Raw genomic sequence first — 15,077 nt, 5'->3', positions numbered from 1 at the left:
ATCATGTAATCAGTTATGAAGTTTACAAACTTCAGATGACATGAAGCATGATCATCTAAGCATCAAGAAGATTTTACAAATCTCTTTTAGATGATGAAATGAATGTAAGAAGATCACAACACAGAGTCTTACAGTTGTCACTGATCTTTATAAAAAAGTGTCTGTGGCAGATTTTGTGTGTTCAGCTATGTTAGTAAGATTATATAATCAGTCATAAAGTTTATGAATCTTAAACAACATAAAGCATAATTATCTAAGCATTAAGAAGATTTTATGAACTTCTTTTAAATGATGAAATGAATGTAAGATGACTGCAGCACAGAGTCTTACACTATATTTTCAGTAAATTTAATTTAGAATTGATGGTGTTTCATATTAAGTGCTGTGTTCTTCAATTTTAGTCTTTAAGAGATCTATATAAAGATTTTGATAGTCAGTCTAACATGTTTTGGAAGACATTTTATAATTTGTTTTATAGATTTTGTAAAGTGTAAATGGTAGAAAATTGTTAAATTGAAATGTGTAAAATTAAGATTTCACACAAATCTTTGTGAAGTAGCTGTAGTTATCAGAATTTTTCAGACTTTAGCCAAACATCTCACCAGAGAAGTTCTATACCAAACACTATGTTTTAAATCATGTAAACAGTTTCTGAAGATCTGTCAGACTCTTACAATTTGTTAAGACAAGTAGACATATAACATATTACATGTTTTTATTTCTTTTGTATGGAATAATCTCAAGAAATCTCAATAAATGTATTTTCAAAGTTGATTTTTGATTTGCGATTTGAGTCATTTCAATCCATATTGTTGAAGTTTTCGGTCCAAGATGTCCTGTTTTGGGCAACTTGGAGCCCTAGCCGCACGTCCATTTTCCTTATAGAAAGAATTACAGCACATGTACAAGGCAATGATTTGGTCATGGCATTTATCCTCCCGGTAGGAATTTTTGCTTAAACAGTCTACATACAGTTGTCAGGTCACTAACATTTCAGATGAAGGCTCAACTGGAGTAGGAACCTTGGATTGAACACTATTTCAGCATCATTATCAATAATAATTTTTATGTGGAAATGAATAGGGATGCTTTTGTATTATGAATGTACATACAGCAAACGCATGGCATGGCAGGCTGAGTGGTGGAGGAGTACGTGCGGGCTGTTGTGAAAGTTAGCTTGCAACAGCACCATATGAGGCTCAAGTTCAAGGCCATCGTCAGTCTTACCATTGTGAGAAACACAACGCAATATATTCAATATTTCTTATGTCAGAAGCTTCTAGCAACCTCCCGAACCATTTTCTTCAGGTATAAATGTGATCGCAAAAATAAACCAGCCTTCTTTTTATCGTATAATAGTTATTCCGGTGCGATGAGTGGTAGGTACCTTACCTAGGTAATCTACCTATATTTTGAACTTGCGGGGCGAACTGAATCGCATCCCAACTGTCTTCATAAGCTTCCTAGCTGATACTATATCCTTTCTTTATTCTCATTTATTGAATTTTTAAGAATGGATCGTACTACCCCGCCGCTTCCCCCTAGTGAACACCTTAATATTAAGGTGACGGATAACAATAATGAGGTTTTTTTTAAAATAAAGCGTACCACACAACTCAAGAAGTTGATGGACGCGTTCTGCGAGCGTCAAGGTAGACAGCTTGCTACGGTGCGATTTTTATTCGATGGCACACGAGTCCGACCAGAGGACTCGCCAGACACTGTAAGTCTATCTCACCTTTTGCCAGCTCCCTTTCTACCACGCGCGACTATCTAGTCCGGAATAAGTGTGGATCACATTGTATTTTTAAATCAAGCGCTAACTAGATATCTTGATAGCTTGATATGCAAGACGGAGACACCTTAGAGGTTCATCAGGAACAAATCGGCGGTTAACTTCATCTTATCGTCAGTGCCGTCTATGTTGAAATCTATATCCCCTCTATGCGCCGAAATTCTAACTTATACTTTTTCAGGTATTGAATTGAAAGTTTGAGAAATTATTACGCTGGATGTCGACTGCTTCGAGATGATTATAAAACGATTATAAAACCCCATGAAGTACTAGGTCAAAAGTGTTTAACATATCAATTAATACATATTAATATGTAGAGAATTGATAGAAGAATACTTTAAAGATAATGTATTAAATAATTATGGGTGCTTGCTTCTTTAAATCTCATTACATATGACTGAAAACCATCATCACCTAGACTCCTCTATTCTTCATGAAATTAAGTCGGAATTAAATTATTAGACACAGTGGATAGATCAAGCATCTATCTACATATTAATTATATTATCCAGTATACTAGTATACAATTTTGCAGAGTACTTGAAGGTTGAAAGGTGTCACTTGAAAAAATGGTGCCAACCCTTTTGACGAGGCACTTCTTTATTTGTGTTGATAAAAACAGGTTCAATACGAACCCAGAAAGACGCCTGTAGCTTAATACTCGCGTTTAACTCGCCATTCTGCTCTTGATCACTCATAGCCTGGGCCTCTCTTCACATTACATATGTGCTCCGTAGACACGCACTTGAAGGGGCTTGGCAATAACATTATGACTCCCAGACGGCTTGCTTCGCTTTGTGTTCTTCCTCTTGCTTCTGCCTGGTATGCTCACGATCATGCTCCCGTTTTTTCTTTGCGTTCTCTAGGATTGCACGATCATAGGCCTTCTGCTCTGCGGTTCGCTTTGCACGCAAGCCCAACGCGCTGGTAATTATCCGGCTTGCGACAGCAGTCTGCTTCTCAGGCCGCCGATGTGGGGAATCGCTCTTTTGGGGGTTCTCGGACGACAATTTATTAGGCGCGAGCGAGGGTACAATTAGGGGCGGCGTGCTGTGGCCCTTGGTGCCTGTCTGTCGGTGAGAAGAAGAATCGAGCATATTCTCTGTGTCTGAAGAGTCCGAAGATACCGACTCATCCTCCCACGAGTCCGCAACTGTTGGTTTTGGTTTCTGGGAATGAGACTTGCTGTGGGCTTGGGTGGGATCTACTACTGGGTTTGACTATCATCAGTCCTTGCGGCCATTTTGTCAGGTCGCGGATATATAGGTATACGGTGGTACAGACCGTCAGTCATATTCGGTATTTCTGGTGTAGCTCTAATAAAGGGCAAGGGTTGCGAAACCACAGGAGGGGTAAGGTGCCGAGGTGTATAAATTTGTCTTTTTATTACCCCGCACGATCCAGCGATTCTCCTAAGTAGAATTACCGATGACGAAGGTTGGGCACTATAATCATTGTATATGTATGTACGAAGTTTATCTAATTAGCAGTTTAGCTATGGATTGGTATATGTGCTCTCTGTACGGCGTACTTCGTATCCCTGCAGGGTACGGAGTAGATTAGACACTAGAAGGCCCAATAATTAAAACCACTACTCCGTACTCCGTAGTTACCTAGACTACCTACTCTGTGCGGAGAACTTAGTAGGTACACTGGCTTGCTAAAAGGCTTGGCAATATGACGGTATGTACCTAGGTAGATAGGTATAGATACTACCTGAAACTGCTGAACTACCTGGGGCTGAGTGTGGGAACCCCGATGGACCACTCTACATACCAGCAAAATTCAATACGTATTACTTTTCAATTCAGATGCTGCCCGTGCAATGTGAACACAACACAAACAGCCCTACACCTTTTCTCCAACTACAGCTAGTGCGCAATGCCTGGAGGTCTTTCGTGCGCTGCATTCAGAGCACATAGTTGTTGCCATAATTATGTATCAAGGCGCACTTTAAGTTCTATGAGATGCTCCAACACCACTTTCTCTACTTCACGAAGACGACAAGGCTATGAGGCAACACTGGAAAATCTCAAAATTGGCTCCCATACCAAAGTTCTGTTTCAAGGATTTACTGGTATGGATTATCTCATGTTACGAGTACCATTAGCTCAGAATTACAATATTCTATGCCTTAGCTAAATTTTTATCAATAGGTAAACAGGTAGAATACCTTTGGAAATTCATGTTCCTAGGGCAGTACTATCCCCTAGTCACTGCTAACACAATGAATAGGCGACAGTAAATGTTAAGGAATCATTGGAGTGGGGCACCAAAATTGTAGGGGGTGTGAAGCCTGGAGTTGAGGGTGAGCACCTAGGATTACCAATATTCCCATCAGTGCGAGCGGTACGTAAAGACAAGGGTCAACAATCGCGTGAATGCATTATATTTCTTACTATTACTGGTTTGGATCGAGCAGGCCAACGAGAATGTTAAGCCGGATGCGACCGCCATCTACGTACCTGGCAATCAAACGGCGGCAGCTATAGAAGAGGCTATAGAAGCTGAGATATCCCTTGTGGTTGCCGTGGCAGAACACGTCCCCATCCATGATATACTTCGCGTTAGCACACTCTTGACACTCCAAAATACATTTCTCTTTTCCTGACTGTATGTAACAGATACATGCCATACTTAAAACACAATCTAAAACCCGACTTGTGGGAGCGAACTGTCCCGGAATCATCTCTGCCATTGGCAAGTGCCGCATCGGTTTTCAACCTCTTTCATGCTTCTCCCCAGGACACGTGGGGATTATTGCGAAATCGGGAACCTTGAGTTATGAAGCTGTGGCGTCTACGACAAGGGCTGGCCTCGGCCAGAGCCTCTGCATTGGCATGGGCGGCGATATGCTAGCAGGAACTAATTTTGTGGACGCCCTTGGAGTGTTTGAACATGATGATGACACACATGGTATAATAATCATTGGAGAAGTTGGGGGCACTGCTGAGCTTGATGCAGCAGAATGGATCAAGAACTACCGCAGAAGAACTGCAAATCCCAAGTATAATTTTGATTACAATTCCTTGTTAAGGATGCTAATATAAGTGGACAGACCGATCATGGCGTTGGTTGGAGGGCTTGAGGCACCCGCCGGCAAGATCATGGGACACGCTGGTGCATGCGCAGGTCCAGGCGAACCGGCTGCCCAAACTAAACTCAAGGCCTTGCAGGATGCTGGTACCGTGATTGTAGATCACCCCGAGAAATTTGGGCGGGGAATGAAAGCTTTGTTAAACAACAATCCCCAACGGCCAGCTTTTGAGGTAATAATGCCCTTGCTTCACATAGGACCATTCATACTTACAAAGTAAGCACTTTCAGGCTGTTACTCGAATTTCAATTACCCAGCAACGGCGAAGTTACCGTATCTGGTCCCAAATACATTGTCATTGTCAGGAGTCTAGATACCGCCGAGGCCTCCATCTCTCACGAGCCCGTTCTCTGTATCTACTTAAAGAGAACAATATTCACGTATCAGACTCGCTAGGATCGGGCACATTCTTCCTTGGAGTTGCGATTGACCGAGAGACTTGTTCTCCATGTATAATTGCATCCCCTACCTCTGAACCGGCCACTTACATAGAATTTGCCAAGCGGTTCCCCTTTGATTATGGAAAAATGAAAATTTCCCTCGAAGACATCTCATGCATATCGAGACACTTAGGTCTTCACGAGACTGCCCAAAAGTCATTATTTGAAATACTGCAGGCTTTGGTGAATGTTTTCATGATCCAAAAAGTCTTTCTACTTGAAACCAGAGTCACTGTCACTACCTGTGGAAACTTGGAAGTCCAGGATGCATGTGTTAGTTTCGACCATGCTACCTATAAAAACACAAATAAACGAGAAAACCCCCATATATTCAGAAACAAAGATCTAGAAACTCCCGAGGAGGCAGAAGCAGAGAAATCTGGAATGGTTTATGTAACGTGGGTTTTCAGAATTCCATCTAAGTACTTTAGACTAACAAATTCTACCTCAAGGCTTAAGGGCGAGGGGAGTATCGGTACTCTAGGTGCGTTTTTATATGAGTAACTAAGCAGTCTTTGGACGGGACCAAACTTACCTTCCATTTTTTAGTTAATGGAGCCGGTTTGGCCATGAATACGGTCGATGCCCTTACCGTTCGCGGTGGTCACTGTGCAAATTTTCTGGACACTGGTGGTAAAGCTACAGCAAAAATGGTGAAGTCGGCATTTCAAATTCTGCTCTGTGATCCTCGAGTGAAAGCCATTTTCGTGAACATTTTTGGCCGGTTGACAAGATCAGAAATGATCGCAGAAGGCATCATCACAGCCTTCCGAGATTTAAGTGTTACACTGCCGGTAGTTGTTCGATTGCGTGGCACAAATGAGGGGCTTGGGCAGAAAATGGTAAGTACATACATGTACACACATGCTCTGACTCGACGAGACGCAGTGATAAAGGCTAGATAGACTAACTGGTAGCATTTGGTAATAGATTGCCGAAAGCAGGCTGCCACTATACATTTTCGACTCTTTTGAAGAAGCCGCCGCAAAGGTTATTAGTCTTGCACAGTCAAGAGAAAAATAAATGGTCAATGTCACGCAATACGGAGCGACTTTTCGATTATTCTAGGAGAGCAATAGATATGCTACGCGCAGAGTATTCTTTATAGATATATATATGGTATATCAAATATACATGAGTAAGCTCGCTCACTTGGTTTGCTACTCCGCTCTTTCAAGTAGCAAAGTACCTCTACCACAATTCTATAAATATAGAGCGTCATGTTAAGGAAGAGCTCACAGAGATTAACCGAGTTTGGCAACTGAGTCCCTTGGATGGTAGTATGTGCTTTACAGGCGAGGCGTGACCCTACTACAATACAGTAGTAAGTTAGAATATTCAGATAACCTATTTCTGATAATTGAGCATGTTAAAAAATTGTATCCTTTTATCACATACCTGTTAAAAAGTACTGTTAATAAAGTAGTACAAATAAAATACATATTAAAAAAAATGGGTGAGCTTTTATTGTGCTTGTTTTAGATGGTGAAGATCACTTAGTTAACTAATAAAAAGTGTGAACGTCTGCACAAAATCAACCAATCAGAAGGCATCCATCACATCCCCCTTAGACAAGTTCATGACACACACCATGTTGAAATGATGAAGAGAAAGAAGTGCTTAACCATGATTATAGAATAGGGTACAAGAGTACATACTCTGGTAGCCATCGATCACCCTTAGTTCTACTTCTCAAGAAAAAAGAAGATTTGCGAGGGACGTGGGACTCGAACCCACAATCTTAGCTTGAGCTTAGTCCTGAAGACTGGACGACCAATCAAATAGGAGAGCTACGCATTACCCTTCTGCCAGCCCCTCCAACCTTTGGTCTTGCAAGTCGACCACCGAACCATATAGAATTGCGTAGCGAGTAAGTTTCTATCCTATAGATAGAGTCCATTTACAATCCGTTTTCGGAGCCCTACTCAACTTCACAGTTGCCCCCTCCGAACCTCGTATGAAATAGCCTCGGCTCCTTCATCTTCCTCACCAATCAAAGTCGATTCCACCCACCCAAATCCGAATAGGGCCCAACTCGTTCCGGGTTTTTGAAATAGTTTAGGAACAACCAAGCGGGCGTCACAAATCACCAACCACGAGGAACGTGCGAGGAGAAGTGGGCTGGCTCCCTCGCGCCTGAGGAGACGCCATGGCGATCTTTTCGGGCACCAGACATTTTACCAGAGCTTCATCATTGTCTGTCCCCTATTTCCCTTACAGGCTGTTCGCCTCTTCTTTATTACATACCCACCAAACTTCTTTCCTTCATGTTAGTTACCAGCTAGGCATTACTTACAGCTACAAATTCCAATCCTCTTGTGAGTTGCATAGCAACAACACAATTTGAAAATTTCCACTGAACCTTTGTTTTGGTATTTAGACCGCTATGTACACCCCCAGTCAAAAAGAGGCTCCATTTTCCACCACTTCCTAGGTTTTTCAGTTGTCTCAGTGGTCTCTTTTTTTGTTGGAATGATGGCAGAGGGCGAGCAGCTTTATAGACAGCTTTCAGACACAAGTCTCCTTTCCAATGCGGAAACCCTCACAATATACAAATCTGAGGATGAGTTTTCCAGAAAGGTGAACAAATTTATTCATTCTCACGCCCTCACACAATCTTTGAGGGATGATCCACGTTTTGAAGAATCACGGCCACATTTGCAAATTCCAGCAGAAATGAAAGTGCACAGTCTTACCAGTGGTACCCTAGCTGGTTCAAATAAAATTGTCGTGCCGCCCTATGTGTGGAATGAAGCAGGCGGTAAAAGCCTTGTCTCGATATTCTACCTTGGCTCAGATGTAGCTGGCCATCCCGGCATAGTCCACGGAGGCTTGCTTGCGACGCTATTGGATGAGGGCCTTGCAAGATGTTGTTTCCCTGCTCTCCCCAACAAAATCGGTTTGACCGCTAGTTTGAATATTGATTACCGTCGCCCCGCGATGGCTGAGGCGTATTTTGTTCTGCGCGCGACAACTGTGAGAGTAGAAGGGAGGAAAGCTTGGGTCGAAGGACGGATCGAAACACTTCCAGAAGCAGGAGAGGAGCCAAGAGTCCTTGTTGAGGCAAAGGCTTTGTTTGTAGAGCCAAAGAATGCAGCAGTACGCACCCCCGTCTAAAAAAAGGTAGACGAATGTGTGATATTCTCTCTCCAAACATTAACTCCGAAGTATAGCTTCTACCTCGATTGCATCGCCAACCAAAGTCGACACGCCCTGCACAAAACTTAGGGTGATTGATCGCTAACATATTTTGTCCGTAGGAGGAAGCAGGTTTTTATTATGAAGGTTTTAATACCGAGCTGCTTTGAACAATAATTGTTGCTTTGTATTGCTTTCTGACTTGAAAAAAAGCCCCTTAGATTTTTCTATCATCAATTTGATGTGGGATATTTGCCGCAGTTGCTCAGACCTTCTATCAGCCATACCAGAATCCTGGATTTGCTCTCTACCATTTGAATACCAATTTTCCGACCTGTTATGAAACACCTACCATTACATTGTAATTTGAATGTTGGCTACAGTAACTATGTATTTTTACTACTACATAGTAAGAGCTTACTATATTGAATCCTGTTCACAGGTCCCCAGGTGCCCAGGTGAGTGGTCACCAGGCATCTTAACAGATAATTACTGGTTCCAAACATGGATGTTACCAGTGTACAGTTGATATGATGTGGGTTGAACTGTCCTCAGATGTTGTGAAGTGGCTCAACAGATCTTGATCTTGTATAATCAGATTAAGTTATCAGATATTACTAGAAGTATCAGAAGATCTTAAAAGAATTCAGAATGTAGTAATTATAATAAAATGATCACTTTTAAAAATGCTCAGTATGATGTTGTAAGATGATGAGTAACTGTACTTTTCTACTATCTAATTACTATTAATAAGAATCAATAAAAAGTCACATCAATAATGATGTAGATTATATTCATCTATTCTATTACATTATTTTAATGTTGTTGTCAGAAATATTTATTGCTCATTTACTACTAATAGATGTTAATAATAAATAATATTAATAATAATATAGACTATTTTTGTCTACTATACTGTCTATCACTTCTAGACTGACCACAGGGACAGGAATTTCCCAACTGGGATCCCATCCCTAATGCACTAATGGGAAATTGGGATGGGACTGGAACTTGATAGTTTAAACTGAGATGGGAGTGGGACTTGAGTTTCAAGTACTTAAATGGGAATGAGACTTAATTTAAAGAGATTATTTTATTAGAGATAGGAATCCCCAATTTCCCTAAACTTAAAATAAAACCTTATTTTATACTATTTTTAGTACCAAAATCATATACAAATGTATATATGCATTTTGACTTGATGTGCCAATTTTTCTATTTTGTCATATTTTGGTGTAAAAATACACTTTCAAAATAAAGTTTGAAAAAAATTAAAGTTGTTTTAGAGATAGAAAAATCTAAGAATGGGACATAACATAGAAAATTTGAAACTGAGAAGAGAATGGAACTTTTATTCATATTTTGAGATGGAATTGAAACTAATTTTCAAATTTTGGAAAGGGATTGAGATCAACTCAATTGGAATTAACATTCAGTCTTGTCCCATTGAGATTCCAAAGAGACCCCAACAGTCAGCCTAGATTAAGCTATTAAATTAGTCTGTCAATTTTTGAATTAGTCATACTAATTTCTATGTTTTATTCCTTTCCTACTTGCTGTAACTAATAGCTTAATTAATTTCACTATGTTGTTGTTGAATAACTGTATTTTGAAGGTGTAGTGGTAATTTTGTAAGAAGTGGTTGTTGGGTCATGGGTGAGATCAGATGTTCAGTGAGAAATTACATTATATAAACTTGCCTAGATATCAGATGACACAGAAGCACATAATGATCATGTGACTGAGCATCTATAATATTGTGTCTGGTCTTGCTTCTAACAAACAAGACATGGATACTTATAGATGAACATGCTATAATCAAGACTATGGGAAAAACATATGAAAAACCCCTAGCAAATCTCTGCCAGTCTGATAGACAAAGATAATGAAATCAGTACTGTGGTTGAGAAGAGAAGATGATGAATCTATGATTCTTTGATTTCTTCTTCAGAGATCTGATTATCTGATAAGTTATCTGACTTCTGCTCAACACATCTCTGTAGCTTTGGCAGCAGTGTAGATGGTGAATTTTCTTCTATTAAATAATCAATATTCATGAGCTTCAATTACTTAATGAATTTTTCAAATTTCTGTCTAGATAAGTTTTTTGTTAAGCCATCTGCAGACATATTATTGCTTTTCAATTCAGCTAATATTCAATTTCTTATTAGTAACTGCTTGCTGTAATCAGTGGTGATGAATATCAATGTGGTGAAGCTTAATAATTAGTTGTGGAGCTGCTGAAATCAGTAAATGAATTGTTTGCAAATTATTACATAAAATATCAAAATCTCTCTAATTTCAATGTAATATTCTTAAATAAGTGTTTCCACCACATGGTCTCTTTTGCTGTATAGAATAGTGCTAAAAGCTCAGCTTCTGTTGAAAACATTGTAATGATCTTTTGTCTGAAGAATTTTCAATCAATTAAGTCTCCAAAGAGCTTGAATACAGAGCTCTGAGAGAAGCATCTTGAGCTCAAATCATCTGCAAAAGAAGAATCACTGACAATTATTAAATGAATGTTTACAGCATCATTATTATCACTCTGAATATTCAACTCTCTCTTGGCATGGAATTCAAGAGCATAATACTTTGTTGAAAACACATATGAGATAACTCTCTCAATTGCTGTATGGTGTTCTGATTCTGGATTAATCAAAGTCTCACTTAATTTTGCAGTAGCAAACAAAATATCAGACCACATTATAATAGCAGCATAGAGAGCTGAATCAATCTTCTGTTGATAGACATGTATTCATTGCTTATCTTGCACTCTCATATAAGAAGCTATATTCATAGTTATTATTGATGTATATGACAGCTTCAACTCTGTAAGATTGAACTTATTAGTGATCTTCTCAATATAACTATTCTGACACAGCCAAAGCTTCTGAGCATCTCTATTGTGTAAGACATGAATATCTAGAAACCACTCTAGCTCTTCAATCTCTTAAAGCTTATAACACATTCATAGATTCTTCAATAACTGTTTAAATGTTTCAACATCCTTTCTGTGATATAAAAATACTATGTCATTTATGTAAAAGAAGATAATAATATTCTTATCAATAAATAGACATGATTCTTCATAAATCTGACAGAATTTTAGTTTCTGAAGTGTTGAAGTGAGATCTTTGTACCAAAGTCATGAAGATTTAAGATGACTGTATAAGACTTGTAGAACTCTTCAAACATCTCTTTTCTTACCATAACTCTCTGCAGATTTGCAATAAACAGATTTATCAAATGAAGCATTAATGAATGCATTAACAGCATCAATCTGAAAGATCTCCATTTCAAAATAAGCTGTTATAGTCATTAAAAGATGAAATATTCATGCAGTGAGAGTAGTGGTGTAGATATCATGTTTATTATTGATATCCAGATCTCTGTGAAAAATAAGCCTTGTCTTATAACATTTCAAAAAACTGTTAACATCAAATTTGTATGTATAAATTCACATTAAAGAGATTGAATGTATTTCTTCTGAGCTCTCTACTTCTTCAAAGCATTTCTCTGTTTGTAGCTTCTCCATTTCCACATTCATGGTGGTCTTAAAGCCACCAGTGTGCAGATGTTGCAACATTGAAAAATAATGCTTTGGAGACTTTGAAAGATTCTCTCTATGAAGTCTAGAATTTGTAATTGTAAAAGCTGTTAAATAGTCTCTATAAAAAGAATTCAATTGCACTGTTTGCTGCAGAATCACTATATAAGCTGTTCATCTGTCAATTTGATCTGTGTTTTGACATCTTATTCTAGCACTTCATCTAGAAGATTGCTTCACACTTGAGCTGGCACTGACTGAGTTATTCACCACTTCTGTGACAAAATGATTGGCTGTCAAAATTCTGTCATTAGTGCTCACCATCTCTGTGGCAGAATGATTGACTATTAATTGTTTGTCATTTGTGCTCACTGCCCCTGTAGAACTAGCAGCAGAAAGTGTAGTAGATGTTATAATCTCAGATGACTCAATTACAACATCACTCATCACTTCCATAGCTTCCATGGCAGAAGGATTGACTATCATTGAAAGTTGATTCAGCATCTCTATTTCAGTCAATGACATTGTTGAATCATCTGAAAGAGATTAAATGTAGATGTCTGAAGCTGACAGCTCTGATATTGACTCTAATGTTGACAATGCATATATCTCTTCTGATTGATCAGTTAATGTCTTAGTCATTGTTTCCATCAATCTTATTGACTGATTAGTGATTTTCTGACTTTTACATAATGTATTCTTCTCAGAATCTTCTTCTTTGCTGTCATGCTTGCTTAAGCTTATCTTGTTAATATCACTTACTTCAATGAAAGATATTGTATTCAACACAATGAAGCTCTTCTGTAATAAAAGCTCACTGCTAATCTTGTTAGAATCAAATAGCATATCTTCATTGAATATAACATCTCTCATTAATATAATCTTTCATCATACTGAAATTCAAATACAAAAAATATTTATTAATTCATATTCAATAAGATATTCAACTTTCACTCTAGAAGTCAGTTTCTGATTTCTTTCATATCATGCATTCTTAATTAAAGAATACACTCTACAGCCAAAAACTCTTATATGCCTAATTTCAGCTCAAGGAGTTGCAGTTTGAAGATATTTCTCTAAGAATTCAAGAGAAGTGTTTCAATCAAGATCTTTAACTGAAATTCTATTTAAAATATATGCTGCAGTTTTGACACATTCTGGTCACAAATTCTCAGATAAGTTGACTTCAATCTGCATTGTACATGCTGCCATCATTATTAAAGCTCCTGCATGTTCTGCAGCTCCATTTTGAGCTGATGTGTAGAGTGCTAAATGTTGAACAACTATATCATATGTTCAAGTCAATGCTGTCAGTTCTGACTGCATAGAGATCTCTTCATCAATTCAAATAGTCAAGATAGTCAATTGATATAAATTGAGAATTATTCTTATCATTTTTGCTGTGCACATCAAACTTTCAGATTTTCACTGCATCATTTCCACATAGTGCAGATGGATATAATCACAATATAAGTGAACTACCCATCTATCTTCATTATAATCTGAAGCAAACTGTATGAGATCAACAGACATCTTCATAAATAAATGTGTAGATCTTTTCAATGACATTCTGCATATAATTTACTTTGCTTTTAAAAGAGCACAAGATCTGCACTTCACTGTTAGAGAACTCTGAGAGATCTTTTTAAATCTCACATCAGTAGACATCTTTGAGAGATGTGCCAGAGACTCTCTGTCCAGATGATTAAGTCTCAGATGTCAAATATTCATGATTTTCAGTGAACTGAAGATCAACATCATGACCAGTTTATTAATTAAATCTTCATTTAACAAGGCAGTAAAAACACTTTTTGTTATACTGTCTGTTGCAATGTTAATAGATCTGTATTCAACAATCATTTTTCTCTCTTTAACAGTCAAATTGAACAAGATATCTCTTGTGCCAGTGTAGTAAATCATAAGAGACTTGTCATCCAAATAACAACTCTTCACACACAGCAATCTGTGTGCTACTAGATTTGTATGAAAGTCAGAAACATAGAGAATGTTCTTTAGTAATATCTTGTCAGCATCTGCTGATGTTTGGGTATAAACTTCAACATCACTGTATCTGTGAATTTTACAATGAGTATTTCCAACAAGCACAATATTCAAAGAACCAGCATTCTGGTAGTTTTAAAATTTTATAAAATCATTGCAAATATGTGCATCTGCACCCCCATCTAATATGAAGCTGTCCCATAATGAATAGGGTTCATATTTATCACTCATGTTAGTGAAGTTAAAAACTGTTATGAAAGTGAAGATAGTCAGATTAGAGAATGTCTTGGCAACAGCTTTGTTAGCATCACTGTCTGTCACATTGTCTGAAGCACTAACTTCTTCAGTAGTATTTGAATTCTTCAATTTCTTTCAATTTGCAATCTTTTTCTTTAATTTTCTTTTGTTCACTGGATTCTTCAATGCTTTCTTGACCTTATTATCAATTTTTGGATTCAGTTTCCAGCCTGTTGGTTGAACAAGTGGATTAAAATATGAGCAGTATGCCCAATTATGTTGCTCTCTGCAAAGACATGCAGAGTTTGTACTTTCATTATTCTTCTCTGATGACTTATTTTGAATAATTCTTTCAGTGGAATATGCTGATGGCTTATTACTTTGATCTGGCTCAGTATCTTTCTTTAACAACTGCTGAAATATCTAAATATGTCTATAAACATTCAGCTCATGTTCTCAATTCAAATTCTTCTTGATTAGAAGTTTAGATAGATATGTATAGAAAAACTCTCTATAATTTGAAGAGATAGCTCTCAGAAATTGTTTTGAGACAAAAAATTTGCAGATATATTCACATATATCATACATAATTGCTCAATTCAATGCTTCTTTATAGTTCAGTAAATATGCTTCAATTGCTTGATTCTTTGACTCTTCTTCAAGAGTTTTGAATTTCTCTACTAGTCTAGCTTTCAATTAAGAAGCATTCACTGCATTTCTAGCATATAGAGCTTTCAGATGTTCTTTTGCAGTAGCTTCTACATCACTCAATTCACTTATTGTAAGAATTCTCAGAGATGAATCTACACAGTTTTTTAT

At 37.9% G+C, this 15,077-nt stretch overlaps 3 protein-coding genes and 1 non-coding gene across 4 annotated transcripts; 2 read left to right on the top strand and 2 right to left on the bottom strand.

The window, feature by feature from the left end:
* Positions 1 to 2,562: 2,562 nt before the first annotated feature.
* Positions 2,563 to 3,089, bottom strand: LOZ57_006496 (uncharacterized protein; the record flags this gene model as incomplete). The annotated part of the gene is made up of 2 exons (XM_049255512.1): positions 2,563 to 3,005; positions 3,068 to 3,089. 2 exons carry the CDS (start codon positions 3,087 to 3,089, stop codon positions 2,563 to 2,565), a joined length of 465 nt encoding a protein of 154 aa, XP_049105523.1.
* Positions 3,090 to 3,757: 668 nt separating this feature from the next.
* Positions 3,758 to 6,355, top strand: LOZ57_006495 (uncharacterized protein; the record flags this gene model as incomplete). The annotated part of the gene is made up of 10 exons (XM_049255511.1): positions 3,758 to 3,872; positions 3,952 to 3,959; positions 4,031 to 4,144; positions 4,218 to 4,361; positions 4,420 to 4,802; positions 4,854 to 5,108; positions 5,206 to 5,730; positions 5,785 to 5,816; positions 5,882 to 6,174; positions 6,263 to 6,355. 10 exons carry the CDS (start codon positions 3,758 to 3,760, stop codon positions 6,353 to 6,355), a joined length of 1,962 nt encoding a protein of 653 aa, XP_049105522.1.
* A 689-nt stretch (positions 6,356 to 7,044) lies between these two features.
* LOZ57_006494 lies at positions 7,045 to 7,150 on the bottom strand. The gene has a single exon. It is a non-coding gene; the product is annotated as a tRNA-Arg (tRNA).
* Positions 7,151 to 7,804: 654 nt separating this feature from the next.
* LOZ57_006493 (uncharacterized protein) lies at positions 7,805 to 8,449 on the top strand (the record flags this gene model as incomplete). The annotated part of the gene is made up of 1 exon (XM_049255510.1): positions 7,805 to 8,449. One exon carries the CDS (start codon positions 7,805 to 7,807, stop codon positions 8,447 to 8,449), a length of 645 nt encoding a protein of 214 aa, XP_049105521.1.
* Between the last annotated feature and the right edge of the window lie 6,628 nt (positions 8,450 to 15,077).

This window comes from Ophidiomyces ophidiicola, assembly GCF_022830035.1.
Source record: "Ophidiomyces ophidiicola strain CBS 122913 chromosome Unknown scaffold_44, whole genome shotgun sequence".
Taxonomy (NCBI): Eukaryota; Fungi; Ascomycota; class Eurotiomycetes; order Onygenales; family Onygenaceae; genus Ophidiomyces; species Ophidiomyces ophidiicola.
Note: the sequence above shows the minus strand (reverse complement) of the source record. Positions and strands in the feature narration are given on the sequence as shown.